This window comes from Oculina patagonica, chromosome 4, assembly GCF_052425735.1.
Source record: "Oculina patagonica isolate OP01 chromosome 4, crgOcupat, whole genome shotgun sequence".
Taxonomy (NCBI): domain Eukaryota; kingdom Metazoa; phylum Cnidaria; class Anthozoa; order Scleractinia; family Oculinidae; genus Oculina; species Oculina patagonica.
Window position 1 is genome coordinate 56,381,340 of NC_135761.1, and position 22,603 is coordinate 56,403,942.

Sequence of the window (22,603 nt, forward strand, 5' to 3'; positions counted from 1 at the left end):
GTATTATGAACGCTTATAATAGGGTGCTTGGCCACTAGGTTTAGTTATTGGAATAGGTAGAATTATGGCCTCTCTAGGTGTATACAAATAAAATAACTCACCTGTGAGCATTGGCTTTAGTGCACTTTTTACACTTTTATATTTGATAAGCTGCTGGCATTGCCTGGTCATTGACACTGTTAGGCCCGGTTCAGACGCCGATATCTTCATGAGCCGAACCTAATTCCTTGAATTAAGTACATGAAAACGGGCATCTGAATCAAATTAGAACGGCTATTTCAATTTGGAACGGCTCACCCGTTCTTCCCGCCTGGCTTGGCCGAGAATTTCGCCTGTGGAACGCCTTTGGAACGGCTTTGATTGAGACGCCGTACTTTTCATATGCCGATCCTAATTCAATCATCATTATTATGTATTTTGAAAACTTTGATTGGTTTTATTTGAACTGTATTAGGAAAGACCTCGGAACGGCCAAAAAGTACGGCGTCTGAATCAAGAGGCGTACTTTTGTCAATTTGGGTCGGTCCAAATTCGAATTGAGTTCGGCTCATGAAAAGTACGGCGTCTGAACCGGGCCTTACTGGCATTATACCTAATGTTAAAACTACCTAAACACCTACAGATGTACAAAAAATAAAATACAAAAATAACTAAAACACACAAATATGAACATTACGGGGACTACAGAGTTCGGACTGGACGACGAAGAACAAACTATTTGCTAACTGCCACTCCTCCCTATCAACATCCTGGACCTAAAATAATACCATCACTAAACAAAATATATGCTTACAGTGACTCCCTTTCTAAATCTCTAAAACTACAGGGGGGGGGGGGGGGGTTGATTCTTAAATTTATCGAAGTACGTAGTGCGTAGTCTGTAGTCTATAGTTACCTTATCTTTAGTTTACTAGTCTACAGTAATCCTTATTTTCCAATACAGTCAACTCTCTCTTAACGGACACCTCTATAAGATGGACACCTCCTTAAAGGTACCAAGCGAATAAATCTTTTAAAAAGCTGGGGGAGTAGAATATAATGGACTAGCATCTCATCAGGAAATACTAGAAAAGAAGTAATACTTGTACGTTTCTACTCCGAAACCGGAGTAGAGCTCCGCCATATATTGATAAGCTCTCAGGTTATCCCGATGCCGTTCCCTTACAACAGAGCTGACACATTTTCAATCTAGGGTACCAGGATACCTGGCAGATACTGCACGCGAAATACTCTGGAAAGTGAAGAGCAGTTGCACGACAGTGACCAAAAGACTTTGTGCATGATTTAAGCTTATAATGTTTTCTGTCTGAAGGTTCATGTTCAAACAAAAGAAAAGCTTAACAACTATACCAGAAAAAAGTATGAATCATCCGAATCATCTTATTAGCAATGTAATGCAGTAAAAAAAATCTCGATGTATTTTTGTCATAAAATGTTGTTTCGAGAAGGTACTGTTAGAATGTAATCGGCCAACTTATATTAATAGATCAGCTTGTTATACACTGCTAAATACGTCAAATACGAGAATCCATGCTGTTTTATTGTTCATTTAAAGACTTCTCGCATAGTTATTGTTTAAATGGAAGAATGATCTAAATGCCAAAATGTTAACAAACAATTTAAACAATTGACGCGGATGTTATTTCAAAATGCGTTTAATATCTTGCAAATGTTACATGTAGAAGCTGATTTCACGACCGGTTCAATGTTTGGTGAAATAAAGGTAAGGGCGCAATAATACTTGAATACAGAAGCTGGATATTATCGCCTTTGTGCCGGATTATTTATGTTGTTCGTCAGAGTATATTTGAATTGCACTGCAAATACAAGCTTGTACACAAACTGGACATTTTTTACGTAGTGTTTTTGTTACATAAAGAAATCTTGTTCTTAGTGACATTGCTTGTTATGTTCTCGACCTGCTAAGTTGAATATAATGTACCAGCGTTTAAGGTGCGAGAGAATTCGTGCAGTGGATGAATTCAGGCTAAACAATACGCGTGAGAAAATTCGAACATGCCACACGTAGCGAGTGGCTTTCTGTTTGCTTGGCATTCAATTTGGCAGTTCTATCACGTTCTTGTCACTAGTCACAACTTATAAGTGCAACTAACAGTTAACTTTATTCCATAGTTGCGTTTACTTATGGTCGAGACTAATTGACAAAATAAGGTCCGAAAATAGCAATAAACTAGCTGTGCTGGCTGGTCCTTGTTGCGTAGTAAATTTCGTAAGCATAATATGCCTTATCAGGTAGATTTCTATTACTACAGTGTAAAACAAACCTCGAACAAAAGAGCTTTGGATTAGTTAAATCAAACAATCCGTGATCATTTATCTATTCAACAAAAAAAATTTCCTTCGTCCAAAATTGTTTTCGTCGGACCGCGGGAGTGGGGTGGGGGTGGCGATATGGATGTTAAGGAGCGGTGACTGGTAGAATTCTGTCAGGTATGACGAGGCCGAACACAGCAATCCACTATTGACTAGTATTCCCTTTCAACGTCTCCCTTTACCCTGTGGCACTAAGAATGCACTCCGGAAAATGTGTACTGCTTGCTACACTATCAACTCTAACTAATAGTTGATAGTTTATTGCCTTAGTCGCACACGACACTTTCTTGGATTTCTATAAGCATTGGCACTGAGGTGGGCAGTCCGTACTTCATATAACTTCTGTTGTGAGTCTTAATGACTCACAACATTACGGAAATATATATTTGTAGTGTTCTCGATTTATCACTGACTTTGTTCATTGCTTTTGAGACGCTCTTGCCTTAATTGGTTTAATATCAATTTTATTTGTACATCTTGCTCCATCAGGTGTTCTCCAAACCAACTCCATTTTGAAAATGAACAACTCTTCCTCTCAAATTCAAGAAAACCAGGGAGCGCCATTGATGTTATGGAGCTTCGCGTTTGGAATCGTCGATGTCGTCATTCTCATTGGAAATGTTCTCACGCTCATCGTCTTCTCCACAAACAAGAAACTACTACGCATGCGTGCTAACTACTTCCTGATAAACTTAGCACTGGCAGATATGTTGGTTGGGACCTTCGCCATTCCTATGTATCTCTACCACTTGATTGCCGCAGAGTATAAGGGTGACATTGTCTGGCAGCAATACAGTTATAAGATTTACAAAGTTGTCGATGTTTTCGTTGGTTGTGCCTCAATATTCACACTCACTGTTATCGCTCTAGAGCGAGCCTTCTCGGTTTGTTTGCCTCATGTTCATCTTTACCTTAGGAACAAGGCGTACTACATGTTACTTGGGTTAACATGGTTGCTGTCTATCGTGGTTTCTTGCCTACGATTTCTTTTTGAGGAGAACCTTCTTTCATTGCAGTTTTTCTTCTACTTTTTGTTGGTTTCCTTTGCCATCGCGCTGTCAATCATCTGCGTTTCGTACGTGGTGATATGGTTTAGAATGAAGTTCCGCTTTGCCAGGAGAGACGGTAACAAGCGCTCAACAGAACATGACAGACGACTCGCTGTGATGCTGTTTACAGTGACAGTAGTGTTCGGCTTCACGTGGATGCCGTTCCAGATTATAAATATCGTCACGTTTTTCTGCGAACCTTGCAGGAACATGCCCAATGAGGTCGCATATTTTGCAAAATTCTTGCATTATGGCAACTCTTGTGTTAATCCTATTATTTACTCATTTTTGGTACCCGATTTTAGAAAAACGGTGATCAGAATTGGCAGGAAACTAAGGGCTTGAAACTTTTGAAGTTTTACATTTGACTGAAAAGCAGGTGGTTGGTGTTGTTCGGTTGACTAGTCCCCAGTCGTCTATTTTGCGGAAATTCTCAGCCGCGTCTTACAGCTTTCTCATAAGACAGGACTGTTTATGAGTAATTAAGGTCTGCAGTTTTGCTTCTCTCAAATTAATATTTTTTTTTTTCTGTTTTATGTTGATATTCCCTCATGACAGGCTGGCGATCACCCTTTATAAGGAGTTAGTTTTTTTTCGAAATAAGCTGGATTGCCATTGAATAAAAGTATTTTTGTCTTCATTAACAAAGGTTTAATTTATTGCTCTTCATGAACAGTGAATCATAGTTTCAACAACAAGGCTGAAGTCTCCACCTCATAAGGTATTTTGTTAAGTCGCATTAGTTTTGTTTCTTGTTTTCATTATGTGTTAGCACCTCTCTGTTATACATGGTGTGGTCGCGTGACAAGAGATTTTTCCTTCCACATAACTGAAGTGATCCCATGATCTGGGACCCATCATCAATAACAATTTGGCAACAAGCTCTTCACCAAGTAGTTATTTGATAATGAACATCAGACAAATAGTCGCGTGTTAGTTCGCGAAAAGACAAAGAAGGGAAGACATTGCAGGTCCATTTTGACATTATCTCTCGCAATTAAACAACATTAAATTGATTCTTATCTGTTCGATTGTGATGTTGATCGTTGAAAGACTATTTTAAGCAACAAAAATATCTTTGTGTTCTCAATGTCACGTGTCATCATGAATATGAACAAATCTGACATGTCGTTGGTTTTAAAAAAAGTAGTCTGACGGATGGGGCATTGGAACATTCGTCCAAAGTTTGGCCTCTAGGCCAAATTTCCAGAAATAACAACATTTCGGTTCATTTGAAAAGGTGCCATATTTCTGAAGAGCATAAAGAAAAATTGAGGGTCATTGATCATTCTTTGTTGAACATAATTAGTCAAACAGAAAACGTCTGGTTAGGTCTGACCTGAAATGAAACATCTGAATCAACACTGATGGGAAATTGCACGCAGGGTCAAATATAATATTTGCTGGCTGATGGCGAAAACAGCTGAAAAAGGTTCGATATTAAAGAGTCCGATAATCTTATCTTATGTGACAAAATCATGTTCAAATTAACGCCCAACACAGTGCAAATATTGATAATTCAAAAGTTAATATTATGAAGTCATCCATATCTGAATGTAAATATGTTAATTAAATCGGCTTATTTCTAAATTGCAAACACGAGATTCCCTGCTGGTTTAGTGTTTCATTTCAGTCGACTTTGCGCGTCAGTGGATCAGTGTTGTCATGAGAGCAAGATCCATGACACACGACTGTTTGATCTCCTCAGTTGTAAATGGGACAAAACTTCTTTGGAATTAAGCTAGGTCTCAATGGGAAGATCGTTGCCAAGAACACTTTCATGTTGTCATCAAAATAAAGGTAAGAACTTCTTTGTTAAAATGGACGCAAGCTGGCTTACCCGCGGTGCCTATTTGGATTATTTCCTGATGATATTAGATTTGTATGTCTAATAGACTCACATTAATATCAGTAATTCACACAAAACACATTAAATTATACCAGTGACTTGTTGGTTGACATTAACCATTTTGCTTAAAATACAAAGCGAGCTCGATCGAGCCAGCTGTACGCCACAGAATGATCGGCGCGCTGCTTTTGAAGGAGGAGTGATGAAATGTGTGCGTGCCACGCAGTGTATTAATTCAGTTTTATGTTCTTCTCTTTCCCTTCTGTAAATAAGTATAGTTTTTATAACTTGACAGTCTTTCTGTTAATGTTGTTCTTACACTTATGAGCCGTAATTCGATTATATGTTTTGTTCATTTGATAAGTCTGGAGTGAACATGATTAATACATAATTAAGTCTTTCCGCATCAGGTGATTCCCTAGAAAGGAAGAGCGTATGTAAACACTTGTTGGTGATCCAAATATAAATACCATCATGAAGCCGGCCGCTGCCTGACAAATTTGTTAAGCTAAGGACTGATACTGGGAAATACGTATAAGCGGTTCTTTTAATATAAGCTTCAATCGATTGCGTGTCCCTGAATTTAAATCAAAGACATGAATAAGAAATTCTAGACAGATCAGCTTTCGACGTTATGTGACACTAATACTCCCAAAAATTATACATGTACATTGCTTCCAAGCCCACATTAGTAGATCACAACTTTCAAAGCTAATTGTAGACGAAGTTTGAACTATAGGGAATGATGGCGAAGAGGTACTAAGTGTTTTAGAAGTAAAACCTGTAGGATGTTTGGTCTTTGTTCAATCTTTCTCCATTGGAATACAACAAACAAATTATATCATATACAATGTAAGCAATGTTTGCAATTGAAGCAAAACATATAAGAAATACTGGCAACCAATAAACTTGACAGCCCGGATATCAAGAACAGCAATTTGATTTATCTTCTAAGGAGTATTTAATTTGTTTCGGATAGACAAGATTGGCGTTATTTACAATGTATATTGTTGGCAAAACAGCGGTGGTATAGTTCTAATGCTAATTTAATTTAATTGATATATCTAATTGCAACAACACACGTTTCTTTAATTCCCTAGTTTACATGAAATCTAATACAAAATTACACAGCCGTAACTGGTAAAATTTCACCCAGAATAATATAGAAGCTTATCTTACTAGGTGGTGCACTGATGTGACAAATCGAAGAGAAAAGGTCGATATATATACACAAACTAGCAAAGATACAGAAAAAAAAAATAATAATAATTGATATCTTAGGTGACAATTTTCACACCTTATTAAAATGTGAGTTTGAGCTTCATGTAGTCATCAAATCAACGGATGTTGCGCTATGCAGTCATGTAGTGAATTGATCATCCACTTTTTTTTTTTTTTTTTTTTTTTTTTGTGGAATTAAATACTGCTATTCTATGTTCATTTTATACTTTACCGACAAGCAAATTGAAGCAATACGGTAAGTTGTAGAACTAACAAGACTAATTAAAAAACCATTACAAAATAAGGGTTTAAGATAATCTTGTTAAGATTAATTATTACTGGTGTCGGGGTAAGGGTGCAAATGCGACATGTAGGCTAGGCCGGTTAACGCATACAAAAATGATTAGAAGTTGTAAAGAAATAATTAATCTATAATCTCACTTAATCAGGAGGAAGTCAAATTTCCTCCGTTCTTTTAACCCTAAAGCCGCACCCAAAATGTAACAAGTCACATGAATTCCTAATTTTTATCTGATTGTGCATCAGCAAGAACTGGCGGCCGGTCATCGTTTAAAGTCGCTATTTTCGGAGTATTGGCAAACACTATCTATAAATGTCTTCACTTTGAGAACTAAACGGTAATTTGAAGATGAATTGTCCTCTGCCCCAGTTAACAACGTTTTTTATTGTTTTTAGAATGAACAGATCAAGCACAAGCAGCGAGGAAGGTGAATGGAGACCCGTTACATCCGATCATGAAATCATCTTGTGGTGCACCATATATATTCTTACAGCCATTGCCATACTCTGCGCAAACATATTCGCTATTTACGTTTTCACTACGAAGAGGCTACTGCGTAAACGCAGCAACATCCTTCTTATGAATCTGGCCACGGCTGACTTAATGATTGGAGGCATTGCAGTCCCTATGTTTGTTTGCATTTTCTACAAGACGCTAAGAGACTATCAATGGCAAGGCAAGATTGTGAATGAAGTATACATTGCTGTGGATATTTTTGCTGGATTGTCCTCGATGACGATTTTGGCAGTGATAGCTTTGGAAAGAGCATATTCTGTCTTCCTTCCTCTTAAGCACAGATGCACGTCCAGAAGATCTAGATTTTATTGGCTATCAGCTGCCTTTGCATGGACCATGGCTGGTATTCTGACCTCTCTGAAAATTCTCACAGTAAGAGGAACAATTCCGCTTTCATATGACAATCACATCATTTTTGCATTCGTTTCCATTGCCTTAACCACCATTATGGTCGCATATGTGTCTATTTGGACAAGAATCAGGTCTCGTAAAAAGAACACCAGTTATGTTATCAGAGAGAAATCAGTTGTGCACGCAATGCTGACAGTAACTATTTTCTTTATAGTGATGTGGCTACCTTTCTTTTTGATAAACGTAATTGGTAGTTTTAATGATCAATTACTACTGGCTGTCCCTCCAAATGTTATCTACGCTGCGAAACTAATGCATTATGGAAACTCGATCGTGAATCCTATCATATATTCCTTTAAGCTTCCGCATTTCCGTAAGGCCTTGCGTAAAGTAAGTTACAGAAGTTCTGTGAGAACAGACTTAAACGTTTAGCATGAGCGCCAGTTATAATAAATCGCCTAAAGAAATCCAAATAAGCGAATGTTATCACAATGAAGACAGGTTGAAAAAATTAACCATTACATGCGAAATGTGTTTCCTTTGTCTAATCATTTTTGTAGACATGTACGTAATCTTCAGAGCCTATTGGAAAATTGTAGATTTTAACATTGTTATCTTGCTTGATGCCATAACTCTTCATTCTTGTTTTCCTACTTTACAGAAAAATTTGTAAAGAGTGAAAAGGAAGTTATTATTTCGATATCGTTTTGCTAGGAAACTTTTACTGATATACACTCAATTTCGAAACGTCGTGGCTTATTTTCGCTTATTTTTATCCTCAATTGTATATATGCAAGCGAAAATAGAAGCCACTCGTAACATTTACACGAAACTACATCCGGAACCCTAGTGGCGCATTTTCCACATCCTCACTAATAAGAATACCTATGACGCGTTATTTCCGGCCTTTGCACGGTCGTTTGTTGTGTAGCAAGATTCATTCAGTGAGAAATGGCGGAAGATAGAATCGTTCACTGAGGAGCAGGAAACTGCTAACATGAAGACGGAATTTTGAGAAGTTTTCTTGCAAAGTGAAGACGTCGAAGGAGAGTGCAACAAATTCTAGCCACCATGCAAGAGTTCACATTAAGATTGTGCTTTCGATTTACTTCCGCTTTTGTCATATAATAAAAAAAAGAAAATGACACGGCGGCTTGGCAATGTGAATTTTGTTTTTTGTGTAAAAACGATATTTTATTCATTCGCTACGCCCATTTGTAAAAGGATGTTCTACTCGAAAGTAAATTTTGCATCTTCGCGCCGCCGTGTAATGTATGTTATATCCTCTATATACTTATATACAATTTAAGGTTTCAGCAGAAATTTAATTCATGGCATAAAGGACACTCGTCGTTAAACGCATTTGACCTTCGCGCTTGTTTAACAGGCATTAAAGAATTATTTATATTCATTTATATAACATATTGTAGGGCATATTTACGCAATATTGTTTTATGTTTGGACGCTTAAAAAGAGGGTTCCTAAAATAAAGGGCATGGATCTTAAAGTATTATATCTTGTTCAGTGTTATTTTATTTTCCCTATCTCATATTGTTGATCATCGTAAGCTCCCACTTTTGTTCTATGTTCTTCAATAAAATAGTCAAAAATGTCATAGAAATGGAAAAAAAGGCTTTCATTCGCTCAAGTATACTAGGGTTCATAATTGGATTGTGAGAGGCCAGGTGCAGTGACCGAACGTTGGACTCCAGATCTAGAGGTTTAGTTTCAGCACCGTCGGTGTCTGTAGCTTGTGTTCTTGGTCAAGATACTTTACTCTCACAGTGCCTCTCTTAACTCAGGAGCATAAATGGATACAAGCGATTGTTGAGCAAACCTAACAAAAAAAATGCTGAAGGTGTAACGTGTGATGAACTTGCATCCCATTCAAGGGAATACATGAATATGTCGTTTATAAAAACTAGAAACGAGAAAGCTGGTACACAAACTTTATAGAACAAACGCCTCCCAGAGGATGTTAACAACTATAAGCGCCTAACAAACGAATTATTCACGACGTAAACAAAACCGACGAACAATAGACGGATCGAAACTGACCAATTACTGTTGACAAACGTTACACGAGTCTTACATCACAGCCAATTGGGCTAAACAGACCAGTCATCGATCAGCTTCAACGGATCATACTTCAAGTCTTTATAACAAGTTCACTTTCAACTTTTTTTTACTTATATTCCAACATAATCAAAATAAAAATTGCAACTTTATAAAACATTATAGCCTACTCGATTTCGAGTACTCGTCTGCAGTATTCACAATTCGAAAAAGTTACTTGTAATGCAATGCATCAAAAAAGTAACCTAAATAAACTCCAATTTACCATTAAAGCCGCAAAACGAGGATTTTAGTAAGGGTTGTTTCCATATATACAAAAAAAACATTAAATATAACTTATCACAAAACGTTTATCTTACGATATGAACAAATTTAATAAAGCTAGTAGAGATGTCTTCCATTCTGCCCTGTCTAGCTAATCAGGTGGAAAGAAATGATAACATCTTGCCACTCACATCTTGAATTTGATCGATGGCTAGCTGCACGCGAACATAATTCTTTTTTGGGGGCTGATTTTAGGTTTTTTATTTTCTTCTTTTTAACGTCGGCTTTGTTCATTTGCTCTGGCCTTAGGTGGCAGAAAATTTCTTTTGATTCATTTTGTAACAAGAAAGGTGCTCTACATAGTTCCCAATCAGACGGTAGGTTCTCTTTAATTTAAGTTGCATTAAGCTAATATTTCTTAAAAAGATTTATCTTTTATATGAATAGCAAGTATTACAAACTGCCCGAGGAAATTAGTGCTAGACGTGAGGGCGACGAAGAAACTGCTATAGCTTTGTGAACAGAATGTAGTTTAACTTAAATTAACGTGGGTGGACCCAACAGGAAGTCAAAAATGCAGGCCGCTACTTTTGCGGCAGTAGAATTGCGCATCGACTTGTTTTCAACAGTCAGCTCAGCCAGAACCTTTCAGAGAGGAAAGAGAGGATCCCCACAAAAAGGTCTCTTATTTTCTGCCCTTGTGTGTGTAACTAGATCATAAGATGTTTCATTTAACTCATTTGAATATATCAAAAACGATTATCTTCTTTTACAATAACTGAGAACAGTCGGCAAAAGGTATTGGAAATAACTTTTTCACAGTAACATCACGAATTTTAGATTGAATGTGGGCTGTATTTTACGTGAAGTAAGGAATTGGGGTACGATTTCACAAAAACCGCTTGAATTAACTTACACCTTTAATCTGAAATCGTTTGCCACCGACAATGATCATTCGCATGTTTTTTTCCTTCTTTTTTGATAAAATGTGAAAATAAAATAAAATGTGCAGACTTACTTTGGGCGAGTGACGTGCTCAAATACAGCGCCTTCCTAGGAGGTTACAGCTGAGGTTACAGGTGACCGGACCTAACTCAGGTCACGCATAATGACCGACGCCGAATGTCCAGAAATATCGACTAAACAACTCAATACATCTGTACAGGTGCATTGAATCTTAAAAGTTTTCCTAAAATCAGATATGGTAGTTACTAGCCCTAAGGCCAAGCTTTGGTACCAATAGATCTTAAATCCTCTTATAAAGTGGTGGAGCAAGTTGTATCTGTGAACTATAATTCAACTCCTCGTAAGGTTTCAGCAGCCGACTGGATTGAGGGTAAGTCCTTCAGTTTTCAATTTTTACATAAACAGTATCCATGCAAACAATGCGTCCATGATGTCCCAGGTCGTCTGCTACGTAGGTAATAATGCAAACAAGACTTGGAATCTTTATTCTTTATACGATTTCTGTTTGTTTCGCATATCAGTTAACGTGCTAAAGAGTTTAATGCACAAACCTTCAGTTAAAAAACTTAGAAGACAAGTGAACTTATTAGAAACGGATATTTCTTTTCTCTTATTTGTCTTGGAAACGTTCAGTTTATCACGAATCAACACAACAACACGCTGCTTGTTGCACTGAAACTGGAGGAGAACGTTGCCCTTGCACTACTTCGATCTTGCCGCAAAGTCCCATGTCATTTTATTATTTTACTGATGGTAGTTGTACGTATTGCTTGAAAAAGACAATTTGTCTACGTCTTTAATTGAAAAAAAAGTCGTGTCCGATGCGGAATCGAAAATGACATATACACTGGCTGTAGGCAGAAAGCTGATTAAAGAAGATCTGGTTGGATTATAAAATACTATCGGCCTAAAGTTCAGTCTTCGATTAAATTTGAAGAACGTTATTGCATCATGGCTAGGAGATGATCAGATTGTGCTAGCAAGTCATACAGTTGAGCGCCTTAATTAATATATATATAGCAGTACCGTGACGACAATAATGCGAATGTTTAGGAGCAGTGTCTTTGTCGTCTGATATTGTCGTAATAATCTTGGGAGCTAGTGTATATGCCCGGCGGTACAAATGTATTACTTCTTTCCCTTTGTAACAGACTGATAGAACTGAGATATAAACTGAGCCGGCCGATAAGCGAATAATCAGTAAGCCACTACCAACTGTGCTATCTATTCTTTTTCTTTTATATATATATTTTTTTCTTTTTTTTTTTTTAATTTGATGTAGCAGGTATATGTTAACAAGAATCATTTCCCATTCAAGTTCTAGGGATACCGATATGAAATTATATTTTCACTTTCTCACAGTTTTGTTTTCAAAGTGTTCGTGCGTGAAGCGAGGTTAGAATCGATAAATACGTTATATAAGCGGCATCAATTGGACCTAAGATGACAACAAAAGACATCAACGATCGAATCATGAAAAAAAAAATCAAACAAATGCAAAACATCTGTTGACCTGCCTATTGTTTTAAGTGAAAAATAAGTTGCAATTTATTTTATTTTACTTTGGTTTTTGCCTGCCGTGACTGACAATGCGAAAAGAAAGATTCAGTTTCGCCGTGTAAATATAGCCAAATTAAAAATGGTCGGCATGAAGTTCTGAAGACAAACAATTGGGTTAAAGTTACGATTGGCAATTAGTTGAAAAATCGTGCAGATCGATCAGCTTGACGTTTAAAAGGAAAAACAATAACAACGACCGTGATTGTTTTCTTCAGTTGATTGCCTGAGCCTGATTGGTTTCTAAAAAAAGGCATTATTAACGACACTGACTGACTGTTCTACTAATTGTCGCAATTTTTCATCTTATATATCTCTTGTTTGTCCGATAACCTAAGGACACATTAATAAAGATTACTGTCGAAAACATATATTTCGCGCGCTGAATGTTTGTGATCTAATTAACCAATGCATCGTAAAGATAACAAAGTTTTGACTGGCTGCGGGAGCTGCGTCTTGGTTTGACAAAAACGAATATTATTCATCGCTATCGAGGAAATTTTGCCATCGTTAAAGTAAACAGAGTGATATTAAATTTATTAGTTTATCACAATACGCTCTTCTGATACGAGAGTCGTGTCGATTTGACGCCGGAATAGAAGTCTTCTCACTTATCTCAGCGCAGCACCTGCGAATCTAATTGAGAAAAATATTGCTTTTAGCCGTAAGTTGAAGAGGTGACGCACTCTAGTGGTCTTTCAAATAGCGCATTTACGGCGTGTTTTTTGGAGGTGTTTTGATCTACAGCTACCATACAATAACTGGGTTTTTAGTTTGTGTTAATGTAAGCACACCGCTGAGCTGAAAAGAACACCTGAAGTTGCTTTAGACAACAGAGATGCGACGACCAGAACACCAACGAACCGGGACGAAGAATTCACATTTGTCAGGTTACAGTTTTATCATTTAGCGAGGTATGCGAATAAGATTATACATTTTAAACTTTCGTAGCAAACGCCAAACGCTCATGACCTTGATAAATTCTCTATTAGCTTCTATTTTCGGTACCCACAATCCCCTGCTGTTACGGATAATAAAGAAATATTTAAAGAATACGGTTGGCGCGGTTTTGCTTAGTTCGATCGAGGTTACCGCTTGAGTCAAACAACACAGCGCAAACTAAGCTGCAGCTGTTCCAGTAATGTACATCAGCAAACTCTGGCTAACGGATTGATCGCTTCTGTTCCCTTCTAGGTCGACATTCGATGCTGAATCAAAGTATTGGCCTTGAAGAGCGAAAGTTTGTCCTATTCCACTCTAATACGGTTGGTGTTTGTTTTTGTCATTTACACTTTTTCGAGACTAACCTTAGACAGTGAACGGCGAACTTTGATAAAAACAGAGATTTATTGTTCAGTTACTATCTAAGTGTTAGCACAGTTGGTGAGAAAATCGAACACACGAAAAAACAAAACCGACAAACAATGCGCTTAACGAAACATACGTTCGGAGAGGGAGACCAAAATACGAATGGAAAGCTTATCTCAGTTGGTTCCGGTTCTTGAAATGCGACGAGCTCACAATATTATTGAGACAATTGTTGTTTATGCAAAATGTTTGTTAACGTCTCAAAATAACACTCATTTGCTCTAGTGAATACCGCTAATCTATATTTCACAGAAATTTGTCTCGCCTTAATTCTGTTTTGATTTCGGTCAGCTGCTCTCAAGAAGACTTTTAGCTTAGTTAAAAAAAAAATGAACCGTAAATTTGGCAAATAGCACGAACTCGTGTAAAAGCTATACGGTGTACGATAAGCTTATTACCGAGTCTCAAACGCTATCAAACGCGCGATCATTGCTGTCGTTTCTTTTAATTTTTCACTAAACTGTAAGCGTTTTCATTGGTTTGTTACGTGGGTCAAATTAAAATAAGACGAATGAGACTCCAAAATGGCGTTGGTTAAGCTTCCCAGCTGGAAACCACTTCGCTGCGATAGCAAATAGCATAAGCTGATATTAGTGTCGGAAAACATTTTGAAAACGCTTCTGAACTGCGTGACTAAATTTTTTGCTACCCATCGCCTTTTTTTTTTCGATCTTTTTTTTTAATTACTATTAACCATTTTCATATTTTACCAATAAACGGAGCCACTAATTTTTGCCTGGGAAATCACGTAATTTGCTCCACCTCATAAATCATGCATTGTTTAGCTTTCCATAACAACTCGTCTTGGATTTACGAAGTAATTCACAGCAAATTTGCATATATCTTTCTTCTGTTAAAAATCGATTAAGACCGAAAAAAGGATGAACCTTAGATTCATTTGCGTCATAAGTAAACGCTTGGTATAATGAAGCCAAACTATCACGAAAATCAGTTGAACTGCGACTATTACGCAGATAAAAATTAAACTCTCATTATAAATTTATCACACGCGACCTTATCACTGTCCATTGGTCAAAAAAATATCAAAATGGCTCAAAACATAAAAGGCTTCATCGGTGGGACTTGTAACAAATGTTTGTCGCGGTAGGACGGATCCTGTAACCAACCGATTTCTCCGAAACGTGTACTTGAATATCTGGCTTTAACAGCCTTGATGACAGAAACATGTCTAGACTAGACACAGAAAGAAAAATCTATATGCATGAGTGGTATTTTTTTAAAAAGAAGAAGAAGAAGAAACACGATATTCATATTTCAGGATTAAAGTGAAGCTATCCGTCGTAGGAAAGAAATCTTTTCACATGCAAATGACATGAAGTTTCGAGAAGTTAGTTTCAATGACACACAGCTGTTTCGAGGAAGGTTGTCCTTTAGAAGCGTAGAAGCGTACGCGACAATACTGCAAGGTATTATGGGTAGTGGTAGTTCATTCACCGTTGCTTGTTCGAAGTAAGTTCACTGTTTTTCAGCGAGATAGCAGGAGAAACAAGAAAAGTAATCGTATAAAAGCGCAATTTCCAAGCTTACGTGCAGTGATTAGTGTTGCGTGGTAGTGTGGAAAAGAGCTTTAATTTGCATATCAGTGGATAAGAAATCTACAAGTGTTTATTTTGCACGTGATGCATTTGCTTTCATGCTTTGGAAAAATCTTATAAATTTATATTTACAATCATGTTTCGAAAAATTATTCTAAAACGTATTTGGAAACGTAAAAAAATGCTTTTCACGTTGTTATGACATATAAGTTTTCCGTGCGTGTTGTGGTTTTCTGCTTTCACCCATTCTACGTTTCGGCATTGAAGTGTACGCTTTGATGCGCTTGTTTTGCACAACCTTTCTCGAAACAGCTGCATGTATTTCTATTTTTCTCGCTTGAGCAGTCATCGCGCCACACGTTTCGCCCAATTTAACCCAAGGTATACCGTAACCAAAAACAAGCAAACGAACGACAGAAAAAACAACAAAGAAATGAAACCGCCAGGGAAAAATGATATACCAAAAAACGATTCAAAAAAATACGAAGTCGATTATTTGTTTGCATTTTTTTCATCATGACTGCTATAGGAAACTGCATTGCAATGGCCTTCATGCAATAAATAAAATAGAGAAAATAAACAACTTTAACACTTGGCCTATGGAACTTGTTTTAACAATCGGTATCGGTAATTTTTTTTTTTTTGTAAATTTACCTTGTCTGAACGAAATTGTATTTTGTCCAAATGAAGCCTCGCCTGCCTTTCTTCAACTCAAGGCAGCCTAACATGACAAATTTGTTGTTGTTCAAATTGCCGAAACTAAAAAGAAGAGATTAATTGGTACAAAAGACGTTACATAATGCAAGCCACTTTTAAAATGAACGGCTACAGCAATTTAACAAAAAATTAAAATTAAAATTATTTTTCTTGACGCAATAAATAACAGTAACTCCTAAATCGAAAAAAAAAATAAGGTTGAAATGCTTGTTGCAGATGGAAAATAGGTTCGTGAAAGCTTATAGGAAAGGAAGACTTGACTTAAATGCAAAATAAGGCATTGATAGTTGCATGTGTATAATTTTTTCCATTAAAAAATCTCTTTCGATAGAAGTGGCACTATTACCGATCTAATTGTTTTTTCCTAGAGATAGAATGATAGTCTGAATATTCAAGTGATTTTGCACATCAGTCGAAAAGAAACTGCGACAAAGTTATATTTAACGCGTAAAATATTTGTTTTGACACATAAGATATCTCTTGTTTTTGTAGATTTTTTTTTTACTTCTGCAGGGCTTGGGGTTTTGGCAAAATTCTGTTAGACGTTTGGCTGAAGATAAAGGGTTGGTTTAAAAAAAGAAAGGAATCGATTTTTCGCTAGCAGAAATTTCTGTCCAACCTAATTGGGTTTTGGCGCTCGTAGGTGAAGAAAGGGTTAAATACACAAGCCTATAAATTTTCTTGTAGACTGATTCATCATTCCCTAGTTTCGGAAAAGGTAAATGATCCGAGTTCCACCAACGCGTTGTGGAAATTGGTAGTAATAAAGTTCATTTTGTTTGAACTATTTTTGGAAACGTAAATTAACTTATCATTAATTCTGTTTTCTTCACAGGAGGTTATATTACAGTGCAATTTCTCCAAGATGAACAACACATCCGGACTTGGCAATTTTACTTCAAACCAAATGGACAACAAAGTCATCACGTGGTGTGTGGCATACGCAATCGTGACAGTGGCAATCATTGTGAACAATGTGGCAGCCATAGCTGCATTTGCTAAATCTCGCCTTTTAAGAAAATTTGGAAATTATTTTCTTGTTAATCTGGCGGTAGCAGATCTGATGGTCGGAACAATCGCATTACCGATGTATATTCATTTGATTTACATATCACCCTATGTCGGTTCTTCAGTTACACAACCCATGACGCTTCCTTTTCAGATAGTTCACACTGGTTTTGATGTGTTTTCGGGGATGGCGTCTGTATTCACACTAACTGTCATTGCTCTGGAGAGAGTGTACGCGATTTTGTGCCCTTTGCGATATCGCAGCCTTTCCAGAACGACGTACTTCGTTATTTTGGCCGTGGTGTGGATTCTTGCCGGTGCACTCACAGGAACTTGGCTTTTGACATTGTTCAAAGTTATCCATCAGAAGATATTTGCGTTTGCGTTGGCTATCCTGTCTTTCACTTCTCTAATGGTAATGATTTTGAGTTACGTCGCCTTATGGCTGAAAATCAAACTCTGGAGCAGAAATAAACAGCGAACTGCTGGAGAGAAAGAACGCAACATAGCGGTAGCCATTGGTATCATAACGGTTGTATTCTTGTTTACCTGGACGCCGTTTCATATCATGAACATCTTGGTGAATTTCAAGGCTTCTCTGCTCGATGGAATTCCTTATGAAGTTATCTACTTGGCGAAGTTCTTGCATTACAGCAACTCGATCGTCAATCCAGTGATTTATTGTTATAAAATCTCTGAATTCCGAAGAGCTCTAAAGAACTTGGTCGCAAGAAAAAAGAAAAGTAGAGAAACAAGAGTTTAAACACTGTGACGGTTTGTTAAATTATTGGATCCATACGGTATATTTAAAAATGTATATAAACAATATATTTATTCGGATGTATGTGAGAATCTTAAAGGGAATAAACGAAGAATAAAATTTAAAGAAAGGCAGGAGTTGTGTCATCCATGCATGCTTTTCAGTTCCTCAGAAAGCACTAACATGAACAGTCTCCTTGTGTCCTTACGAATGTCTTTCGTGCATTTTGTGGCTCATTTCTCTTCAATGTATGATGTCACAAATGAAGCATCTTGAAACATTTAGCCTAACTTTTTTCTAAATTTATAGTCTCAGTTTATCCCGTTTTGGTTCTTGTAACGTTTATCAAGATAATTTCTTGGCATTTTTCTACGTTATAGTTCTATAATCATGATCTCACAGCTTCCACCAAATTAAAGCTGAGGCATTTTTTTCGTCATCAGTTCCTTCTTTCCGTTTGGAGAAAAGGGCCGGAAAGGCATTTTTTAAAACGCAAAAAAAAAAATTAAATATATCTTGACGTAGCTCCTTAGAAATCATTTTATTATTATCAAGCATTATTATTACTTGCAAAGTTTTCAGTATGTATTACTATGATTAGGTGAAGACAAGGTTGGAAAATTTGACATTAATTTATGGTTGATTCCATTGTTTTCTTTACTTTTCTCTGTTTACAAGGAGCTGATTTATTTGATGATTACCGGCCGACTGACTGGTATACAACGATAGTACCTTGCTTTTTACAAATAGGGCCAAAAGATCTGAAAAAAGGATTAACCTGCTTTCACGAGGAATAAGCGTCCGGTTTTGTAAGACCACCACTTAAGTGCTACTTAAGTGATACACTTATGAGCCTGTTATTACGTGCACAATTGGTGTTGTATAAAACTACTGATGTCGCGTTTTCGTGGTATCCGACTCACGAGCAAGTAACCTACGGATCTCTTAGCCGGCCCAGTGATTCACTCAGTCAAGTAGGGTTCGTGTCAAATATGTGAACAGGGAATAGGAATAATGACAGTAAGCATTTTTTTCGAAAATGAAAGACAGCAATAACAACAAGCAGTATTCAGTTGTAAGCTGAAATTCAGTGCATGTAGGGATTAAACTCCTTAAACCGACTTGGCACTGCATGCTTTTAAATTTAAATAATCCATCTTTAGGTCAGGGGGCTTTCCTTTATTTTCATGTGGAGTTCTTTAATTAAATGTTCGCTATTAATAAATCTCCTCGACTAACCTTGTTTTGTCTCATCTCGTGGTTTTTGTTGCTCCTCTTTCCTTTTACGATACTTTTCTCCGTCGTAATTACCATTGGCTTCATGTCACCTTTAGTTAAAATTGCCGAAGGTTCCACTTGTCACCCAATGACTTTCACTCAGTGAAAGCGAAGAAAGATTGGACGGCCTTTCGACAGCTCTACAGGACGAGGCAGCTCAAGTATACCAGTATACGTGCGTGTACAGAGGACCACAGGGGAATCCCAATTTCTGGAACCTTCCAGGGAAACAAAAATTGGTTTGAGAAATCGGGAGTAAAATTGTTGTATTTAGCTAAGGGAAAGGAAACGACTTTTGGTTCGAGTTATCGGGAGGCTCGAGAAGTCAGGATTCTACTGTAGGTATATTATACGAGCGTTAAACAGTTCCTGGCCACCTACGGCAAACGCGGCAAGCGTCAGGTCTTTGTTGATTCTGTTTGCTTTTCCTCGAATTATTTAATAAATCTATCGGAACAATAAAATAAATAATTCACGGTTCAAAGCAAACGTGAAATTACTCACTTTCACATACAAACGGCAGACGGCCAAAGTTGGTTCTTTGCAGTTCGCGGGAAAACAAACATGATGTTTAATCCCTTTTCATAACTGGAAAAACAGTAGACGGAGCCCACTGGTCAACGCCCATGCGGCTAAAATGATAAGATGTGCTATATTTCGATTAATGCGCTCTTTGGCAGTGAGGTCATGTATAAAGCGCGTCCGACTCAATTCTTTATTCTGGCACCGCTTTAAATGTCTGGAAGGTAATCCCTATAATGGACTGTACGGGGAGGCTCCATCTTTCTCAGGCTGTAGGTATATATAAAGGTAGGGATTTTATGAATTGGAGTATACAAAAGGGTTGGGAAAACTGTTTAAAAGGACCTTTCAAAATATCTCGAACAGACCCCCCGAGCGGTCGATATCCCTTCTGTAGGTATGTGAAAGGGGTAACATTTTTCTATCGAAAGTATTCCAAAGGGTTACCCTTTTCCTTCGAAAATGGTATATGAAGGGGAAAGGTGTTTGACATCGGGACAGAGCCTCCCCGTGTACACATTTTCTAGTAGTCCCCCTCTACCTTCTTGTTTGAACGAATATGCTTCGTGGCTTACGAAAGTAATCGCGCACCAAATTTCGATGATGTTCCACGAGATGTCAGCATTGGCCGTTCCGAAATTGCGCATGAAACTGGGGCGAGTTTCAAATTTCAAGTAATCGATGATCTGACACCACCAAATGAACGAGCATGGTGAGATTGGTCATTAATTTGACAAAGTTTGATCCTTTCAGGATGAGCAGGGACGAAGTCATGGACCTTGAAACATGGTTCAAAATCCCATGGCCAGAAAATCCGGACACGCCGACGGCGCACGCGCGAGTTTCACTGGAAATATGGCCGCCAAACATCTAAAGCCTTTGTATGGGATAAAAACAATAACGTGAAATAGAATGACTTCTGGTTTACCTGGAACAAGTGCCGAGAAACAGTCGAGTTCCTGAACGTTCCTTCAGCTGATTCTTACAGTTGTATTTCACAAACAAATGTTCCTGGCTTTGCTTTTTATTTCCGAAGCTTGGTGTGGCTTGGCTCATACAACGCTCATATTCAAGAAGCCTGAATCCTTAAAACAGCGATTTTGATGCATCGTAGTAGGTGAAATAATCTTGATATCCCAGTTGCCGTGATCACTTGAGAAAAAGCATCATATGAAGTACCATTTGCCTAATTTTCACTCCTTGGGGTGACTTCTTCGCTTTGTAAATTGCTTTCAAAAACCATAAAAATCGCATAATGAACATCAGGCGGTAGTCCACATTGAAATCCAAAACCCGCTGCCTTTGAACTGCGATATTTCAGCCGTCTTTGCTCCAATTTTGCTGCAAAAGCCATCGTTTGAAAGCTCTTTTGCTTCCACTTTTATAATCGTGCAATATTTTTGACCAGTGGTTTCCCTACTACACAAAATATGTAAGCCTGATTCTTGTGTATCATGGTCGATGTATATGAGCCCAAAGTCAGGCTTTCGAATCAGCGGCTATTACCAACTTTCGTGACCGCTAAATGTACGATGCATCAAAATTCGCTGACTCCAATGTCCGCGATTTCTGGCCATGATACCGTCAAACGTCTCTAATTGAAAGCCAGCAGCGTCCCCCAAAACCATTTAAACTCTTAAAATTTTTATCCATTTTGTGATAGCTGTAAAATCCTGCCAAAAACCCATTATTTGAAAGAAACTAAGATGAAATCACTATGTTTGCCCATTTTAAAGAGTATCACAAAAATCATAAAAAAATTTAAAAGTTGATATGGTTTTGGGGGACGCTGTCTCAAAATAAGAGACGTTTGTATGGTAGACTGCAAAACAGTCGTATCTTTTGCGAACGCTCTCGGCGAGAGGTCTAGAGCCAATGTCAAAACTGCGAGGCAGCGCTTTTTTCAACGACTTTAGAGAAAAAACGACTGTTTTGCAGTCTATTTGTATGAATTTTGAACCATGTTTCAAGGTCCATAACTTCATCTCTGTTCATCCCTTTATTCGTTATGTAATTTTTACACCTTTTTATCATTGCCATGCGTTTTATTACTCAGTGAGCCTCTTGCCCGGATGTACAGGGCAACCTCGAGCTCATTCCGCGTATGACACAAATAAATTGATCGATTTGATTTGAACATAAACACTACTTTGTCGGAAAACAAAGGGATAACTAATTACAGACCTACAGTTTTCATCTAATAAACCTGAGAACAAAGGTTTTGCACTTCTACTATAACATCATGTATACACATGTTCGCAGTTATAGTTATTTGGCACTGAGAAAACAATTGCTTAACCCGATTATTTTACTCGCCATAACTTTTCCATACTACCAAAGTCATAAGGCGAAAATTATCTAGTAACCAGCGAAATGATTTTAAAACTCTGTGCTCCTTTGTCTATTTAAGTCATCTTACCTTCACGTTAAACAATGCATATAGTTTGTTACCTAAACAATTAACACCCATAAACAGCCTTATTATTACTAGGTAATAAGCTTGAAAACAAAGACTTCCGTTTTTAAATTAATTTTTCTTAAACTAATTGAAGTTATGTAAGCAATTCGTTAATGAAAAATACACACCACCATGGACTCGGTGTATTACAACCTGATTGTTTACAGGTGAATAACAAACGTGTTGTCAGTGACCCGAATGAAACCGTCACAACAGAAGAAAAAATATTATGGCTGATAATTTTAATATTGTTGTTCACAGAAAATCTCGTAAAGCTTATTGAATACTTTACAAATTAAGTACCTTAGAGATAAGTAAAAGTTGATTTTATAATACTTATTATATGAAAACAACCCATGTGTCTTGGACCCACTCCATAATTGTAAAAGCTGGTCTTCATTACCAATTCTTTACTTGAACTGAGGACGCTTGTTTAGTCTACATATGCTAAT

General features: G+C 37.4%; 3 protein-coding genes across 4 annotated transcripts; all 3 read left to right on the plus strand.

The window, feature by feature from the left end:
* Positions 1-1,528: 1,528 nt before the first annotated feature.
* On the plus strand, positions 1,529-4,815 carry LOC144650793 (somatostatin receptor type 1-like). Its single transcript, XM_078510531.1, has 2 exons — positions 1,529-1,723; positions 2,824-4,815. Exon 2 carries the CDS (start codon positions 2,853-2,855, stop codon positions 3,726-3,728), a length of 876 nt encoding a protein of 291 aa, XP_078366657.1. The 5' UTR covers positions 1,529-1,723; positions 2,824-2,852; the 3' UTR covers positions 3,729-4,815.
* A 181-nt stretch (positions 4,816-4,996) lies between these two features.
* LOC144650792 (adenosine receptor A3-like) lies at positions 4,997-9,208 on the plus strand. Its single transcript, XM_078510530.1, has 2 exons — positions 4,997-5,183; positions 7,150-9,208. Exon 2 carries the CDS (start codon positions 7,151-7,153, stop codon positions 8,051-8,053), a length of 903 nt encoding a protein of 300 aa, XP_078366656.1. The 5' UTR covers positions 4,997-5,183; position 7,150; the 3' UTR covers positions 8,054-9,208.
* A 1,532-nt stretch (positions 9,209-10,740) lies between these two features.
* Positions 10,741-18,027, plus strand: LOC144650794 (adenosine receptor A2b-like). 2 transcript variants are annotated; one of them, XM_078510533.1, is made up of 3 exons: positions 10,741-10,759; positions 13,679-13,749; positions 16,961-18,027. In XM_078510533.1, the coding sequence occupies exons 2-3, from the start codon at positions 13,690-13,692 to the stop codon at positions 17,894-17,896; spliced, it is 996 nt and encodes a 331-aa protein (XP_078366659.1). In that variant the 5' UTR covers positions 10,741-10,759; positions 13,679-13,689; the 3' UTR covers positions 17,897-18,027. The 2 variants fall into 2 exon arrangements, with proteins under 2 accessions (XP_078366659.1, XP_078366658.1); XM_078510532.1 differs by lacking the exon at positions 10,741-10,759 and adding an exon at positions 11,036-13,398.
* Positions 18,028-22,603: the final 4,576 nt, after the last annotated feature.

Excerpts from the sequence above, each read along its gene's own strand:
- LOC144650793 (XM_078510531.1), top strand. The coding sequence starts at position 2,853 with ATGAACAACTCTTCCTCTCAAATTCAAGAAAACCAGGGAGCGCCATTG.
- LOC144650794 (XM_078510533.1), top strand. The coding sequence starts at position 13,690 with ATGCTGAATCAAAGTATTGGCCTTGAAGAGCGAAAGTTTGTCCTATTC. Across the intron at positions 13,750-16,960 it reads TCCTATTCCACTCTAATACG|GAGGTTATATTACAGTGCAA; the intron begins GTTGGTGTTTGT and ends TTTTCTTCACAG.
- LOC144650792 (XM_078510530.1), top strand. The coding sequence starts at position 7,151 with ATGAACAGATCAAGCACAAGCAGCGAGGAAGGTGAATGGAGACCCGTT.